At 46.5% G+C, this 18,749-nt stretch overlaps 1 protein-coding gene across 7 annotated transcripts in view; it reads left to right on the top strand.

The window, feature by feature from the left end:
* USF1 (upstream transcription factor 1) overlaps window positions 1-18,749 on the top strand; it is a 35,266-nt gene that overhangs the window by 5,723 nt on the left and 10,794 nt on the right. For 2 of the 7 annotated variants that reach the window (XM_075608188.1, XM_075608186.1), the window contains exon 4: window positions 16,328-16,446. In XM_075608188.1, coding sequence (XP_075464303.1) covers window positions 16,328-16,446 — 119 coding nt within the window. Of the gene's footprint in view, window positions 1-16,327; window positions 16,480-18,749 lie in introns of those variants that run through there. The other 5 variants (XM_075608187.1, XM_075608192.1, XM_075608191.1 and 2 more) reach the window with 5 other exon arrangements.

Genomic DNA, 18,749 nt, shown 5'->3' with positions numbered 1-18,749 from the left:
TTTGTTAAAAAGAAAGACGGTTCCCTTCGCCCCTGCATAGATTACAGGGGGTTTAACGAGATCACCCTGAAGAACCGTTGCCCCTTACCACTTATTTCGGAACTTTTTGATCGTTTACAAGGTTACACTATTTTTTTCTAAACTTGATCTTCGGGGGGCTTACAATCTGATACGTCAAGGGGATAAATGGAAGACGGCCTTCAAAACACGCGATGGCCACTACGAATATTTAGTTATGCCCTTTGGATTATGTAATGCTCCAGCTGTTTTTCAAGAATTCGTGAACGAATTTTTTTTGGGATGTTCTCAATATTTTTGTCATTGTCTATCTTGACGATATTCTCATCTTTTCTAAGTCCCTATCTGAGCATATCCATCATACCAAGCTTGTCTCTCCTTCGTGAGAATCATCTCTACGCTAAAATAGAGAAATGTATGTTTCATCAAACCTCTACATCATTCCTGGGCTATATTATCTTGGACTCTGGTTTTTCCATGGATCCTGACAAACTCAAGGCGGTATTGGAATGGCCACAACCTACCTCTCTCAAGGCAATTCAGCGTTTCTTAGGGTATGCCAACTATTACCGTAAATTCATTCGTAATTTTTCTTCTACTGTTGCTCCTATTACTGCTCTGACTAAAAAGGGTGCGAATACTTCTTCCTGGCCTCCTGAGGCACTCCAAGCCTTCGACTCACTCAAAGCCTTTGTTTCCGCCCCCATTTTACGCCATCCTGACCTTAAACTTCCCTTCACTCTGGAAGTAGATGCTTCTGATGTTGGGGCTGGCACTATCCTTTCTCAAAGACAAAACACCTCAAGACAAATTACATCCGTGTTGGTTTTTCTCCCCAAAATTTTTTTCTGCAGAGCAAAACTATGATGTCGGCAACCGGGAGCTCCTAGCCATTAAGCTTGCACTTCAGGAGTGGAGACATCTTCTGGAAGGTACCGAGAATCCCATCTCTATCCTCACAGATCATAAAAACCTCCTTTACATCGAAAGTGCTTGTCACCTCGGTTTCTTCTAGATTTAATTATATCATCTTACACTCCCGGATCAAAGAATGTGAAAGCTGATGCATTATCCTGTCAATTCGTCATAGAAGACAAGACTGAGGACATTTTCAGAAACTAGTGGAAGGACTACTGAACAACTCTACTGAACAACTGAAGTTTAAAAAAGGAAGGACCCCTTACCCTAACAAAAATCATCTTCTCTCCTCAGGTAATATCCCATATCTGAATCCTGTCTGCTTCAACTTTAAATTGAATTAAGATTTGACACCTAGGCAGGGAACCCCCTGTGTAGAAAACCATCTGTTTGAATGTGCCTCAGATGTGCTAATTAAGCAGACAGAACCACACTGTCAGGTGACTTTTTAGGCCCATATAAACGGTCAGAACAGCTAGTCTGCCTGCAGCACATATCCAAGTGGCACATTATAAGTGGGAGGACTACTGAACAACTGAAGTTTAAAAGGAAGTTCAAAAGAAGTGAACACCCCAACTGGCCCTGATTCCTGCATTTGAACTACGCTGGAAAGGAGGAAATCATCTATACCAGACTGCATCATTACTGCTATGATGCTGCCTTTACCATTTATATTTGCTGTGACTTCACTTCTTCTCAAATTATGCACTTCTTTCTACCAGCCTCAGTATGTCTCAAACTCTATTCATATATCTCCATCTCTCCGTCCTTCCCCACTTCTCAGTTCACATGAACTCCTTTCTTACCTGCGTCCTCTCGCACCACACAGTTATATCCCCTGCACTAAAACACACCCCTACAAATCATCCTCACACATACTCTTTCTATCCATGCTTCTCCTCCTAGCTTCTAGGGATATCTCTCCCAATCCTGGTCCCTGCCTTATTCCTACATGCGCTTGTCCTCGCCTGCCAATTGCAACCTCTACTCCTTCTGGTGTCAACTCCTCCAACCTCATGTCCATCCCCTGCCACCCTCCCTCCTCTCTCCCTTTCTCCTGTGCCCTTTGGAATGCTCGCTCCCTCTCTAACAAGTTCCTCTCTGTGCATGACTTCTTTCTCTCTCACTCTCTGCTCCTATTTGCTATAACTGAGACCTGGCTCACTCAATCTGACTCAGCTCTGGAAGCTGCCCTCTCCTATGGTGGCCTTTCCTTCTCCCACACTCCGCGCACTGATGGCAGGGGTGGAGGCGTGGGGCTCCTGCACTCCCCCCTCTGCCGTTACCGCACCCTTCCTATTCCTCCATCTCTTGCTTTTCCCTCCACTGTCCAGATCTTCTCCCTGTCCATGTGGCGGTCATCTATCGCCCACCTACCTCTACTCATCCCCCTTCTGCCTTTCTCTCTCACTTTAAATCCTGTCTCTCTTTCTTTCTCTCCTCAGACTCCCCTGTTCTTCTCCTTGGGGACTTCAATTGCCACATTGATGACCCCTCTCTCCCCTGGGCTTCCCGCTTTCTTTCTCTAACCTCTTCTTTTGGCCTTCAACAGTGGACTGCAGCCAGCACCCACAAGGATGGCCACTACTTAGACCTGGTTTTCACTAAAAACTTCTCTCTCTCCAATTTCTCCATTTCCCCTTTTCCTCTCTCTGACCATCATCTCATCTCATTCTCTCTATCTCGCTTCTCCCCTTCTCCACCTCCATCTACAACCCGGTTCTGCAGAAACCTGCGCTCTATTCACTTACCTGACTTTGAGTCCACTTTTCGCTCCTCCCTCTCCTCTCTCAGCTCTGCGACTGACCCTGACAACCTGGTCAGGAACTACAACTCTGTCTTGTCCTCGTCTCTTGATCTACATGCCCCGCTTTCTCTCTGCCGCACTCGCCCTTCTAACCCTAGACCCTGGCTAAATTCCCACACGCGCATGCTGCGTTCCTCCACTCGTTCCTCTGAACGCGTCTGGAGGAAGTCTCACACTCTCGCAGACTTCCTTCACTACAAATTTATGCTATCCTGTTTCAACTCTGCCCTCTCGCAAGCTAAACAAGCCTACTTTTCTTCACTAATCAACATGCACAAGTCTAACCCACACCGACTGTTCTCTGTCTTTGATACTCTACTCAAACCACCCTCCGCTGCCTCTCCTTCCTCCATCTCCGCTCAGGACAGTGCTGACTATTTTAAGGAAAAGGTGGAATCCATACGGCAGAACATCCCCTCTGTTTCTTCCTCCCATCCTACACCTCTTCCTAACTCTCCTCCTGCCTTCCTTGACTTTTTCCACTGTCTCAGAGGATGTGTCGCTGTTGATCGCCTCTTCTCCCTCTACCACTTGCCCGCTTGAACCATTCCCTCCCATCTCCTAAAACCTCTTGTTCCTACTATAATCCCTACGCTCACACACTGTCACACTTGCCTCTGATCCGCGCGGAGACCGACTCAGGGAAGCACCACGGGGCAGAGTCATGCGCCCACGCACTGCCAGGGCAGTGCAGGCGCAGCGGCGTGATGGCGGAGCTCCGCGAGACGCATCGCGCACGCGCACGGGTTGCTCGGCAACCAGGAAGCAGGAGAACGTGAGGGAGCTGCTGGAGCCTCCCACAGGCGGAGACTTGCTGAGTAAACCGCATGACGTCATCACGTCGCGACGCGCATCGCGCACGCGCGCGGGTTGCCCGGCAACCAGACCTAGCATCAGGAAAGCCTAATTGCAAGCTGTTTTTGATCAGTGTCTCTCTGACACCATTGGTGGACCAGTACACACCCCTGCAAGGTAATTGGACCCTTCCCACATATATACCTGCTTCTGCCTGTCCTTGATTGCTGAGCATAAACTCCTGTTTATGCATTGTGCTCACCGCTGCTGTCGAGTCTTGTCTTGAACTTTTGTCTGTCCTGTTTGACCCTGCCTGTTACTTGGATTTCTACACTCTCCAGCGCTTTGACCCCGGCTTCGTTATTCGACTACTCTACCTTCTATTACCCCGGACCTTGGCTACGAAACTCTACCTACCCGGACTCTCCAATCCTGGAACACGGCAAGTACCCTGACTACCCTGACCTCTCCAACCCTACGACGCGGTACGACTAGGACTACGCATTCCGGACAGGACTGCGTGGTTGTGGGTCGGTGCCTATACAACCCCACCTCAGCCCCGCGGTCTTCCGTCCTGTTTGTGGTGAGCGCAGCGTGACAATATGCTCAGCCCAACAAACATGGACGCCGCTGAGGTGGCCCGACGCTTAGACACCCATGAGGATTGCTTCCGGCAACTTACCGGCTCATTTACACTAAAGGAACAACTAGTTTCCCAACTTAAACAAGACGTGGATACCCTGACTGAACAAGTTAGACGTTTAACTGTATCTACCACCAACCCCGTTCCACTCGCAGCCACTCCTGCACTTATCACACCTACCTCCGAACCACGACTACCTGCGCCCAACCGTTATGCAGGGGATCCCAGCGGTTGTCGGGGGTTTCTGAACCAGTGTTTCATACAGTTTGAACTAATGCCCTCTCGCTTTCCGGTTTCTCGTACTAAGGTCGCATACACAATCTCCCTGCTGACTGACGCCGCCCTGGCATGGGCTTCTCCTATCTGGGAGCAACGCCCAGATTTGACCTTTGACCTTACTCTCTTCATCACCGAATTTAGAAGGGTGTTTGACACCCCAGGGCGTAACGTTACGGCTGCATCCACTCTGCTTAATATTTCTCAGGGAGACCGTACTGTGGCTCGTTATGCTCTGGACTTCCGGACGGTGGCGGCCGAGACCGGCTGCAACGATGTGGCTCTATCTGCAGTCTTCTGGCAGGGTCTGTCCGAACGGTTGAAGGATGAATTAGCAGCTCTGGATCGTCCCGCTGGACTTGAGAACCTGATAGACCTATGCATCCGGATGGACCAGCGCCTCCAAGAGAGAAGGATGGAGAGAAACAAACACCCCCGAGGTATACAATCGTCTTCTTTGTCTACCATAGGGCCTCTACTCTCCACAACTCCTGCCCTAGATGAACCCATGCAGCTGGGAGGGACTAGCCTTTCGCCTATCGAGAGGCAACGAAGAAGGCGAGCGGGACTATGCCTCTACTGTGGCAATAACGGCCACCTGGTATTCAACTGTCCACTGAAGCCGGGAAACGCCAAAGCCCAGTGAGTATAAGGAGGATCACGCTGGGTACTGCAACTCTTCCCCCTCCTCAACCCTCTACGAGGTTTTATCTACCTATCTCCATATCCGGTGAGACCTTCACAGTACAGACACAGGCCTTTCTGGACTCGGGGTCAGGAGGAAACTTCGTGGACCAAAAGTTCGCCTTCAAGAATAAAATACCGTTGGTACCCAAAGATCGACCGGTAGGTCTTGAAGCCATTGACGGACGACCCTTGCAGCCCGCGATCATTTCCTTACAAACCATACCCCTTAACATCATGACTAGCGACTTTCACTCCGAGACTATAACCTTTGATGTCATTCACACCCCCTCCTCGAACATCATTCTGGGACTTCCGTGGCTCCGGATCCACAATCCTGTCATTGACTGGACAGAGGCCACACCACTTCGTTGGAGTTCTTTTTGCTTGGAACATTGCATGTCTGCTCCAAAGGCAGTGGCAGGAATGGAGGTCACGGATCCTGACAGGGTAAGGCTGCCGGGGATATACGAAGATTTCCGCGATGTCTTTGACAAACGTCAAGCAGAGGTACTTCCGCCACATCGGACGTACGACTGTCCTATCGATCTTCTACCCGGGGCCATACCTCCCAGAGGAGGGTCATACCCACTATCTATTCCTGAGACCCAGGCCATGAGAACATATATTCAGGAGAATCTCCAGAGGGGGTTCATTAAGAAATCTTCATCACCTGCGGGGGCAGGATTTTTTTTCGTCAAAAAGAAGGACGGAACCCTCAGACCCTGCATTGATTACCGGGGCCTCAACAAACTCACCATAAAAAACCGCTACCCCCTTCCGTTGATAGCCGAATTGTTCGACAAACTCCAGGGAGCCAGGATCTTCACCAAACTGGACCTCAGAGGAGCCTATAATCTGGTTAGAATCAGAGAAGGAGACGAATGGAAGACAGCATTCAATACTCGCGACGGGCATTACGAGTACCTGGTCATGCCATTTGGATTGTGTAATGCCCCTGCGGTCTTCCAAGACTTTGTCAACGACATTTTCAGAGACCTTCTGGACCACCATGTTATAGTATACCTGGACGATATATTAATTTTTTCCAGATCCATGCCGGAACATATGATGCATGTCAAACAAGTCCTGCAGCGTTTAAGAGAGAACCATTTGTATGCCAAGCTCGAGAAATGCCATTTCCATCAAACATCCACCTCTTTTCTCGGCTACATCATATCGGATACCGGTCTTGCTATGGATCCTACCAAGGTCAAGGCGGTACTCGAATGGCCCTGTCCCCTCTCCCTCAAGGCCATCTAAAGGTTCCTCGGTTTCGCTAACTACTACCGGAGGTTCATTCAGGGATTCTCATCGGTAGTAGCACCCATCACGGCACTCACACAGAAGGGAGCTGATCCTACAAAGTGGACTGAGAAGGCCCTCCAGGCTTTCGAGAGAATAAAGACGGCATTCGCCTCAGCACCCATCTTAACCCATCCAGATCCTTCATTACCTTTTTTTTTGGAGGTCGACGCCTCCGATGTAGGAGCAGGTGCTATACTTTCACAGAGAAAGAATCCTCAAGCTCCACTTCATCCTTGTGCATATTTTTCAAAGAAGTTTTCCTCCGCCCAAAGGAATTACGATGTAGGTAACCGGGAGCTCCTCGCTATCAAGCTGGCTTTGGAAGAGTGGAGGCACTTACTGGAAGGCACAGAGTTGCCAGTCACGATACTTACGGACCATAAGAATCTTCTGTACATTGAGGGAGCACGGCGACTAGGATCTCGCCAGGCAAGATGGTCCTTATTCTTTACTCGCTTTAACTTCCTCATTTCCTACATCCCTGGTTCAAAAAACATTAAAGCCGACGCCTTGTCACGACAGTTCCTGGTAGAGGATAACAAGGTGGATCAACAGGAGACCATTCTCCCTTCCACTTGTATTTTGGCTGCAAATACTTTTAGTGCCTTAACGGACATTACTAAGGCTCAGAACAACATCCCGGCAGGACTCAACGTTCCGGAGGACCGGTTGTTCACTCCCCGTAAATTCCAGAGGAGAGTCATGGAGTGGGGACATTCATCCAAGACTGCAGGCCATCCTGGCACCAAAAGAACTACTGAGTTCATCGAACGCACATTCTGGTGGCCCTACATGCGGAGAGACATACAAGCCTTCGTAGCCACGTGCGCTACTTGTGCTCGAAGCAAGACGCCACACAACAGACCAGCAGGTCTCCTTCAACCACTACCCATCCCAGTACGTCCATGGACACATATATCGATGGACTTCATCGTTGAGTTGCCCAAATCTAGAGGCATGGACACAATACTTGTGGTGGTGGACAGATTTTCCAAACAGGCACACTTCATCCCTATGAAGGATTTACCCACTGCACCAATGTTATCCGAAGTTTTCATCAGGGAGATCTTCAGGTTACATGGGTCCCCTCAGGTCATAGTGTCCGATAGAGGATCCCAGTTCATCTCCCGGTTCTGGAGGGCGTTTTGTAAAAATCTGGACGTTACCCTACACTTTTCATCAGGATATCACCCCCAGACCAATGGACAGACGGAACGCACCAATCAGTCTCTGGAACAGTTTTTGAGGTGCTTTATCGCTGACACTCAGGACGACTGGGCGGAACTTCTCCCATGGGCAGAATTCTCCCACAATAATCTACAGAACGAATCATCCCGACAGTCCCCATTTATGGTCAACTATGGCTTCCATCCGTCGGCACTTCCTTCCCTCATCTCCAAGTCTGGAGTCCCGGCCGCAGAGGACAGGATTCGCCACTTACAAGACCTATGGCAGAAGATCCATCGGAATCTACAGCACGCTGGTATATTACACAAGAGACAAGCGGATCGTCACCGAAGAGAGGTCCCAGGGTACTCTGTAGGACAAAGGGTTTGGTTATCTACCAAAAACATTCGGCTAAAGGTAGCTTCACCCAAACTGGCACCACGTTTTATCGGCCCTTTCCGCATCACCAAAAGGATCAACCCAGTAGCCTATCGGCTTGAACTGCCAAAAAATATGAGGATTCCTTCTGTATTTCACTCATCCCTTCTCAAACCTTATCATCAAGACTCATCCTCCAAAGGACAATCTAAACCTCCGCAAACCATACTGGTAGAGGGCCAACAAGAATACGAGGTTCAGACCATTCTCAACTCCAGAATATCCAGAGGAGGATTACAATATCTTGTACACTGGAGAGGCTATGGCCCAGAGGAGAGAGAGTGGATTCCTCATCAGGTACATGCCAACCGCCTCATCTCTGCCTTCCACCGTAGGCATCCTGAGAAACCATCTCTGGTTCGCCCGGAGGTCTCCCCTCAAGGGGGGGATACTGTCACACTTGCCTCTGATCCGCGCGGAGACCGACTCAGGGAAGCACCACGGGGCAGAGTCATGCGCCCACGCACTGCCAGGGCAGTGCAGGCGCAGCGGCGTGATGGCGGAGCTCCGCGAGACGCATCGCGCACGCGCACGGGTTGCTCGGCAACCAGGAAGCAGGAGAACGTGAGGGAGCTGCTGGAGCCTCCCACAGGCGGAGACTTGCTGAGTAAACCGCATGACGTCATCACGTCGCGACGCGCATCGCGCACGCGCGCGGGTTGCCCGGCAACCAGACCTAGCATCAGGAAAGCCTAATTGCAAGCTGTTTTTGATCAGTGTCTCTCTGACACCATTGGTGGACCAGTACACACCCCTGCAAGGTAATTGGACCCTTCCCACATATATACCTGCTTCTGCCTGTCCTTGATTGCTGAGCATAAACTCCTGTTTATGCATTGTGCTCACCGCTGCTGTCGAGTCTTGTCTTGAACTTTTGTCTGTCCTGTTTGACCCTGCCTGTTACTTGGATTTCTACACTCTCCAGCGCTTTGACCCCAGCTTCGTTATTCGACTACTCTACCTTCTATTACCCCGGACCTTGGCTACGAAACTCTACCTACCCGGACTCTCCAATCCTGGAACACGGCAAGTACCCTGACTACCCTGACCTCTCCAACCCTACGACGCGGTACGACTAGGACTACGCATTCCGGACAGGACTGCGTGGTTGTGGGTCGGTGCCTATACAACCCCACCTCAGCCCCGCGGTCTTCCGTCCTGTTTGTGGTGAGCGCAGCGTGACACACACATTTTTAACTCCTCCCTTACCATCCTCCTTCAAACATGCAACAGTCATACCATTACTCAAAAACAGCAAGCTTGACCCTACCTGTCTTTCCAACTATCGACCTGTCTCCCTCCTCCCTCCTGCCTTTTGCCTCAAAACTCCTTGAACGTCTTGTATTCTCTCGCTTGCTCCATTTTCTCAACACCTATTCTCTCCTAGACCCTCTACAATCTGGCTTCCGCACTGCTCACTCCACGGAAACAGCCCTCACTAAAATAACTGACGACCTCCATGCTACCAAAGACAGAGGTCATTACACTCTGCTCATATTACTCGACCTCTTTGCAGCATTTGACACAGTGGACCACCCACTTCTCCTCCACATTCTCCATACTCTTGGTATTCGGAACAAAGCTCTATCCTGGATCTCTTCTTACCTCTCCCATCGTACTTTCAGTGTCTCTTCTGCTAACACCTCCTCCTCTATTGATCTCTCTGTGGGGTTACCCAAGGGCTCTGTCCTGGGACCTCTTCTCTTTTCTCTGTACACCCTCTCTCTAGGTGACCTAATAACCTCTTTTGGGTTTAATTATCACCTCTATGCCGACGACACACAAATATACTTTTCAACACCCGACCTTACACCTGCTGTACAAACCAAAGTTTCTGAATGTCTCTCTGCTATATCATCCTGGATGGCCCTCCGACGCCTTAAACTCAACATGGCTAAAACAGAGCTTCTCATACTTCCTCCCAAACCTGACCCTACTACCTCCTTCCACATTACTATTGGAACTACAATCATTCACCCAGTAGCCCAAGCACTGTGGATATTCCGAACACATGATACATAAAGCTTGGCCCCCTGCAGACGCACTTACCAGAACTCCCTCCTACTGTCTCTGTACGTTCTACCTACCTACCAATTAGACTGTAAGCTCCTCGGGGCAGGGACTCCTCTTCCTTAATGTTACTTTTATGTCTAAAGCACTTATTCCCATGATCTGTTATTTATATTATCTGTTATTTATTTGATTACCACATGTATTACTAATATGAAGCGCTATGTAGATTAATGGCGCTATATAAATAAAGGCATACAATACAATAAAACTATTCTTCCTTCTAAGTATATAATTTCTGCCAATTCATTCGACATTCTGGACAAAATTCTGGCTACTCAATCTCGCATTCCTGGGGGTCTAGAGGCGCCGAAGGGTTGTTTGTATGCTGGACCGCAATTCAGAAAGAAGGTTCTTGAGTGGGGTCATTCGTCTAGGTCTACCAGGCACCCGGGTACAAGAAGAACTTCGGACCTCATCAGACGTAGTTTTTGTTGTCCTAATATGCTTAAACACATCGAAGAGTTCACCAAATTTTGCTCCATTTATACCAGAAACAAAACCAACCGTAGCAAACCTTTCGTTCTCCTACGTCCTTTGCCCATACCGGATCGTCCATGGAGTCATCTATCAATGTACTTTATTGTGGAACTGCCTTTTTCCAGAGGAATGAACACTATTCTTGTCATAGTTGATAGATTTTCTAAGCAGGCACATTTTATACCTCTCAAAGGTCTTCCCAACTCCGCCACCTTGGCTGATATTTTTGTTAAAGAAATCTTCTGGATTCACGGAGTACCGCTGTCTATAGTGTCCGATCGCGGATCACAATTTATTTCTAAATTTAGGCGTGCGTTTGCTCAGAGGATTGATATTACACTCAATTTTTCTTCAGGGTATCATCCCCAATCCAATGGACAAACTGAGAGGACGAACCAATCCCTAGAACAGTATCTCAGATGCTTCGTCTCTGACGCACAAGTCTGGGTAGAGCTCCTTCCATGGGCAGAATTCGCACACAATTCATTAAGAAATGAGTCCACCCAAGAGTCACCATTCTTTATTAATTATGGGTTTCACCCAGCACGTCTTCCCATTTCTTCTTTTTCTTGAGTTCCAGTAGCAGCCTTAATTGTAAATTTTTTGCAAGATTCTTGGAAAAAGATCCAAAAAACTCTCCAAGAAGCTGTTCTTTGACAAAAGTCACAGGCGGACCGTCATCGCCGTATGGTGCCCAACTTCAAACCAGTGACAGGGTGTGGCTCTTGTCTAAAAACATCAGATTGGAGACACCGACCCTCAAATTGGCCCCAAGATTCCTGGGCCCTTTTGCTATCCTGGAACGAGTTAATCCAGTGGCATACCACTTACAGCTCCCTCTTTCGATAAAAAATTCCATCTGTTTTTCATGTTTCTCTTTTGAAACCGGTGTTTCAAAGCTCTCAATTCCCTGATGTTTCTCCTAAATCTTCCCCAGTAATCGTACAAGGACAAGAAGAGTACGAGATTCGCTCTATAATCGATTCAAGAAGATCCAGAGAATCAGTCCAGTATCTGGCTCACTGGAAAGGGTTTGGACCAGAAGAGAGGTCCTGGATACCCCATCACCAGGTACATGCTCCTAGCTTGTTGAGGTGGTTCCATGCCAGGTATCCTCACAAGCCTTTTTGAAGTCGTCCTGAGGCCGCTCCTCAAGGGGGGGGGGTGTACTGTAAGGAATCGGGGAACACGTCCCCTGCGCTTGGAGTGCGTGCGCAGACAGAGGCTTTCTGCAAACACCACGGAGCTTGGTCCGCCCCCGCTCGCATCACGTGTCACTCACCCGCGGCGCACTTGCACGAAGATCGTGCACCGCTCCCCAGCTGCGTGCCAAGATTCCTGATACTGCTAACTCTGCTCACCTGTCTCCTGCATCCTCTGTCCAATCACAGCTCCCGCAGGGGCCGCACCTCCGCTCCGCCTCTCTAGCCTTGTGTTCCTGCGTTCTGTTTTGCCCTGCCTTGTGTCTTGCTGTTTTCTTGCTTCCAGTTGATCTCACGTGTACCGACCCGGCTTGACTATTGAACCCTCTCTGGATAACGACCAAGACTTGCCTCTGACTACCCATACTTCTCTAACCCTGATCACGGCTATTGGACACTATACTACCCCACCAGCTCCAGCCCCTGACCACGGCACAACGGACATCGACTACGCTGGTGGCTCCGCCCCACGACCTCGGCAAGTATCTGGACTAACCCAATCTCTCCAACCGAGACCCGGCTGCGTTAACAATCCACTTTCCAGGCGTGCCTCCGCTGCTGTGGGTGCGGAGCGTTACCCTTTCCCACTCAGTACCGGGGTCCCGCCTTGTTCGTGGTGAGCGCACTTTTATTGCATTTGGGATCATATGATTCCGTGGACTTGCCAACACTGATCGAGGTTCACTGTGGGACTTTACCAGCATAAAGAGTACCATTTCTCTTCACTGTGGAACTTTCATCTACACCTGTTGTGGAAAATTCCCCTGATGAAACGCGTGTTCCGGATTGGATTACTAGTGCTGCTTGTGAGAGAAGCCACCATCCATGAGGGAGAAGACGTCGTCCCAAGACCATCTGTGACTGTTCCTCTGAGGGTCCTGTTCCCGACCAGTGTCCCGATCCGACGTTTGGTAACGTGTTAATCATATGACATGCCTATGATCTAGTTTGTTTGAGGAGGTACCCGGGCGCTATCTCTATGTAGCTTATCTGATGTGCAGAAGTATGAAAAGAGTGGTGTAATACTGCCTGTAAATGGTTTTCGAGTGGTATCCTCTTGTGACTCGGAACCCCAGCAGGATCTATCCAGGACCCTTACAGGTAATGAATACAAAAAGGATGGGGGAGCACAATGGTTGGAAACAGGCAGTGTTATAGAACTGGTAATTGCTCTTTATAGTGAAGCAGTTATATCCTGAGCAGGTGTGTTGGCTCAGGTGTCTAATATCTAATTGGAAGGATAGGCACACATGGGTGTATGTGTGTTGGTGTGAAGGTGAAATAAAATAAAAGTATATAAAACTTACACGGCCTTGTGTAAGCCCAGTAACATCAGGGTTTCTTTGGGAGTCCCGTGTGCTTCTGATGAGGCTTTTCTTCTTGCGATGCGGGTTCTTCTTGATGTATCGGCCACTTACTTTGTTGGTTCACAGTGCCACTCCAGGGGGATTTCCTCTCGTATAAATAGAAAGGAGGATAGGGTTAACACATATAATTATATATACGTCAATGAGGGGGGGGGGTGGTGTGTTTTATGGACCACCAAAAAATTGTGTACTGTATATTATAGTTTAACACTCACACGGACTAGTGTGAGTGTAATCCTATCTTGGTATCTTGTTCACTTATAGGTGTTGCCCAATCAAATATCAGGTGATGGAGGGGTGGGGTATAAGGGTATTAGAGGTGAATATAACACAATACTCACACGGGCCAGTGTGAGTACACACTCTCAGCGGTATCTTGCTCTTCTGTTCCTGTTGTAAGTGATGGTGAAGATGGGGTTAAAATATAAAAGACACTAATGTCTAGAGGGTAAAAACACTAACTTTAATAAAACATGAAAAATAAAAACAAACACAGAATACAATTCTGTGGAAGGTAAATGCAAGGGGTAGACAGTGTGGTGTTTAGTTGTAGGGAGTCTCTCTCTTCCGCGTCCGGATGGAGAGCTGCAACTGCACCTCCGCCTCCTCTGTAATGTGCTTTAAAATGTTCCAGGTAAAGAGCAACGCGTTTCGTCCATGTACTGGACTTCCTCAGGCTCTGTAGATGTGGTCCTGCTGTTCCCAGCCTCTTTTATACCGAGTTGGGCCAATCCAGATCGCTGTATTGGTCCGGTTCCGTTTCTCTAATGCGACAGGACGTCGCCATCTTGTAAGGTGCGCGCGCATCCCATCTTCTGCTGGGTCGCGTTTGTATGGTGGTCTGATCGCTAATAAAGTTTTTCAATGTTGATGTGTTACGTGTGCTTTCTAGCTCAGCCAATAAAATCATTAATGTCATTGTAAATGTTCAATTTTGTTTCAATAAAGTTCTGAGTAGTTAAAAATAACATAATTTTTTATATATATTACCCTTTTTTATATATGTTACTTTTTTATACATATTACTTTTTGATGCAACTTATAATAAGATATGCATTATTCACAAACTACCTCCATCAATTTATAATAAACCATTTAATCTAATTTAACTAAATTAAACACCTTACACTTTAAATATTTAATCACCTTTTTATCAACACAAGACCAGATTAATTCACATTAAAACATACACTATTTATAAATCAACAAACACAAGATTAAATTATATCTTTCATTTTTTGAGCAACATAATTTAAAATTGAAAATTGAAAATCTAGATCAACTTATAACAATATGAGTACACAAAAAAAGACACATAACTTATCACACATAGATAATTTTATTAAGTTACACACTGAGAGACTTATGGCATAGTATAGCAATTATACCCTATGTAGCAACAACCTTAGGTATATTCAATACCTTCCACGATATATATATATAATTCTTTCAGCCCCTCAGGCAAATGCGAGAACCCTGAGACCTTCAATACAATCACGCAGTACATTAGGGACTGCGCGCGCACTTTCTCCCCTTTTTTAACTACTCAGAACTTTATTGAAACAAAATTGAACATTTACAATGACATTAATGACTTTATTGGCTGAGCTAGAAAGCACACGTAACACATCAACATTGAAAAACTTTATTAGCGATCAGACCACCATACAAACGCGACCCAGCAGAAGATGGGATGCGCGCGCACCTTACAAGATGGCGACGTCCTGTCGCATTAGAGAAACGGAACCGGACCAATACAGCGATCTGGATTGGCCCAACTCGGTATAAAAGAGGCTGGGAACAGCAGGACCACATCTACAGAGCCTGAGGAAGTCCAGTACATGGACGAAACGCATTGCTCTTTACCTGGAACATTTTAAAGCACATTACAGAGGAGGCGGAGGTGCAGTTGCAGCTCTCCATCCGGACGCGGAAGAGAGAGACTCCCTACAACTAAACACCACACTGTCTACCCCTTGCATTTACCTTCCACAGAATTGTATTCTGTGTTTGTTTTTATTTTTCATGTTTTATTAAAGTTAGTGTTTTTACCCTCTAGACATTAGTGTCTTTTATATTTTAACCCCATCTTCACCATCACTTACAACAGGAACAGAAGAGCAAGATACCGCTGAGAGTGTGTACTCACACTGGCCCGTGTGAGTATTGTGTTATATTCACCTCTAATACCCTTATACCCCACCCCTTCATCACCTGATATTTGATTGGGCAACACCTATAAGTGAACAAGATACCAAGATAGGATTACACTCACACTAGTCCGTGTGAGTGTTAAACTATAATATACAGTACACAATTTTTTGGTGGTCCATAAAACACACTATCCCCCCCCCTCATTGACGTATATATAATTATATGTGTTAACCCTATCCTCCTTTCTATTTATACGAGAGGAAATCCCCCTGGAGTGGCACTGTGAACCAACGAAGTAAGTGGCCGATACATCAAGAAGAAGAACCCGCATCGCAAGAAGAAAAGCCTCATCAGAAGCACACGGGACTCCCAAAGAAACCCTGATGTGACTGGGCTTACACAAGGCCGTGTAAGTTTTATATACTTTTATTTTATTTCACCTTCACACCAACACACATACACCCATGTGTGCCTATCCTTCCAATTAGATATTAGACACCTGAGCCAACACACCTGCTCAGGATATAACTGCTTCACTATAAAGAGCAATTACCAGTTCTATAACACTGCCTGTTTCCAACCATTGTGCTCCCCCATCCTTTTTGTATTCAATGCCTATGATCTACCAATTTTATGTACGCAGAATACTTACCCTTTTTTTCAATACAAATTTTTTTTTTATATATATATATATATATACTTCACTATGAGCGTATTGCGCTGTTTTTTTCTGTTTATGTAATATATAGTGTTGACTTCATTTTGAGAAGCATCACGATAAACCACGGTCTTCAGCTAATCTTAAAGGGGAGAAATGTTACATAAGCATCTCTGTAAATAATTTGAGTTAGTGCAGTATTCTGTCCTAATACTCTTGCCCATGACACAGTATAGATATTATACAGTGATCAGTAGGTTCTTCCTGTCTGTCACGCTGAGTTGGGAGAGACAGGTGCCTTTTCTTTCTAGTCCTCTCTTGACTGGCTTCCTTTCCCATAAGGTGCAGTGGCTACAGGAGAAGATCCCACCAGCGAGGCAATCGCTAGCATCCAGTCAGCAGCCACTTTCCCTGATCCCAGCGTTAAGTACGTCTTCCGCACGGAGAATGGTGGGACGCAGGTACGGGCGTCCCCCGAAGGCTGCTTTTTGTAGGTTAGCTAGAAAATGCTAAGATATTCCACAAATACAGTAATTCATGTCTGCTGTTTGTAAACCAAAACCATAATTTTCTTCGTCCATTCCAATCTGGCTTCCAACCAAATCACTCCACAGTAACGACCCTCTTAAAAATTTTGCAATGAGATTCAATGTGGAATGGAACATGGACAGTTGACTGGTGCAATATTCCCAGATTTGCAGAGGCTTTTGATACTGTGGCTCATGCTATTATGTTAAACAAGCGCCAGTACTCTGTTATTGGGCCATATACTCTAATCTGGTTAAACTCTTATTTGTCAGGAAGATCCTAATATGTGGATTTCAGGCTCCAACTCTAACCAGATAGACAAAAAAGGACCGACGCAACTTAGTCTCAAAAAAAAAAACCGTGATCAGAGGAGAACCAGGAAGGGAGCAGGCAACACGGGGACTCCTGGAGTCTCTCTTGTGCCGGCTACAACTGTACTGAAAGGGACGAAACGTCTCTGGTGTGCCTTTCGGGTCCAATGATTGAATGTCCGGTCAGCGTGGAATATACGCCTCGCAGACTTGCTCAAACTGATTTGACCATTTTATGCTGTGCACATTGTTCTTGCCCCAGATGTGAGAATTGGGAACTATTGAAGCTTTAATATATATGTAAATGTTTTACTAAGAAAGTAGCGCTTATCCTTTTTTGTCTTTCTGTTTGTGGGGCCCTGAAGAACTGAGGAACCAGCGACGGAACAGCAGACTTTTCTATGGACTTTAAGACTTTTTTTTTTTTTACACGGTTCTATTTATTTAACTTAGATTTTTCTTCTTCCACTACATAAGGAGGTTGGAAAAAACAAGTTCAACCTATGCTAAATTTAGACGACAGATACTTAATCCTATATTTGTATTTACAGTATATTGATCCAGAGGAAGGCAAACACAAAAAACCCAGTGCAATATCCTACTTCCCATGTTTATTTATTTTGTATATCCTGTATACCTTTCATTTATTTTAATTTTTTTAAGATCTGTATTATATCTGCCATCACAGTCTCCATGGGTAATGAATCCCACACTGTAACTGTCCTTACTGTAAAGAACCCTTTTTGCTTTCTTGCTGGTGAAATCGCCTTTCCTCCAACCATAAGGGATGACCCAGTGCCGTCTGTAATCCCCTTGGGATGAATCGTTCTTTTGAAATCTCCTTGTACTGTCCCTGGATATATTTGTATATAGTTATCATATCCCCTCTTAGACGCCTCTTTTCTAATGTGAATACATCTAATTTAGCTAGCCTCTCCTCATAAATCAGATTATCATTCCCCTTAACTTGGTGGCTCTTCTCTGCACTTTTTCTAGTTCCATAATGTCTTTTTTTTGTGGAGTGGTGCCCAAAACTGTACTCCATATTAAAGGTCTGGTCTTACTAATGCTTTGTAGAGGGACATCATTGTTTAATTCCCTTCCATCAATTCCTGTTTCATGCAAGATAAGATCTTGTTTGCCTTTGCAGCTACTGCATGACTTTGGGCACTATTGCTGAGCCTGCTGTCTACAAGCGCTCCTAAATCCTTCTCCATCAAGGATTCACCAAGGAATTGAGCACCTTTTTGTTTCTATTTGTATTGTTTACAATTCTAACCACTTAGCCATTACATGTGGAGTCCCGCAAGGCTCTGTTCTGGGGCCCTTACTGTATCTGCCATTTTTTTTTTTTTATATATATAAATGACCGGCCTACAGTTTGACAACTTCACTTCACATGTATGCTGATCCTATCCTATATACACACAGACCCAGCCTCTCTGCACATGTATGCTGATACTATCCTATATACACACAGACCCAGCCTCTCTGCACATGTATGCTGATACTATCCTATATACACACAGACCCAGCCTCTCTGCACATGTATGCTGATACTATCCTATATACACTGTGGTGCCATCGCTGTCCTCTAGGGGCTGAATGGGGAAGCTATTGGACTTTTTCACCACAAAGAGTTAATTTAATCCTCCTTGGAAAGGCTATTCAGGTGATAACTAATGAAGCTAATCAACCTGTTCTGAATAGTCAGGAAGTGCTTTAACAGGCTGGAAGCTGCAAGGCACAGAGAGACAGTTTATCCCAGAGAAGGGATGAGACAGAGGAGCTCCCCAGCTAATGGAGGCTGGTAAAAGAAGTCTGAGAGACACTGCTGAGAGAGCTGTGCTGAAGCAGTGACGTCTGGTTGCAGAGGACCTTAAAGGACTAGAGATAAGGCAAGCGCTTTGTTATTATCTGCAGAG

This window comes from Ascaphus truei, chromosome 7, assembly GCF_040206685.1.
Source record: "Ascaphus truei isolate aAscTru1 chromosome 7, aAscTru1.hap1, whole genome shotgun sequence".
NCBI classification, from domain to species: Eukaryota; Metazoa; Chordata; class Amphibia; order Anura; family Ascaphidae; genus Ascaphus; species Ascaphus truei.
This window is presented reverse-complemented; position numbering and strand designations above follow the sequence as displayed.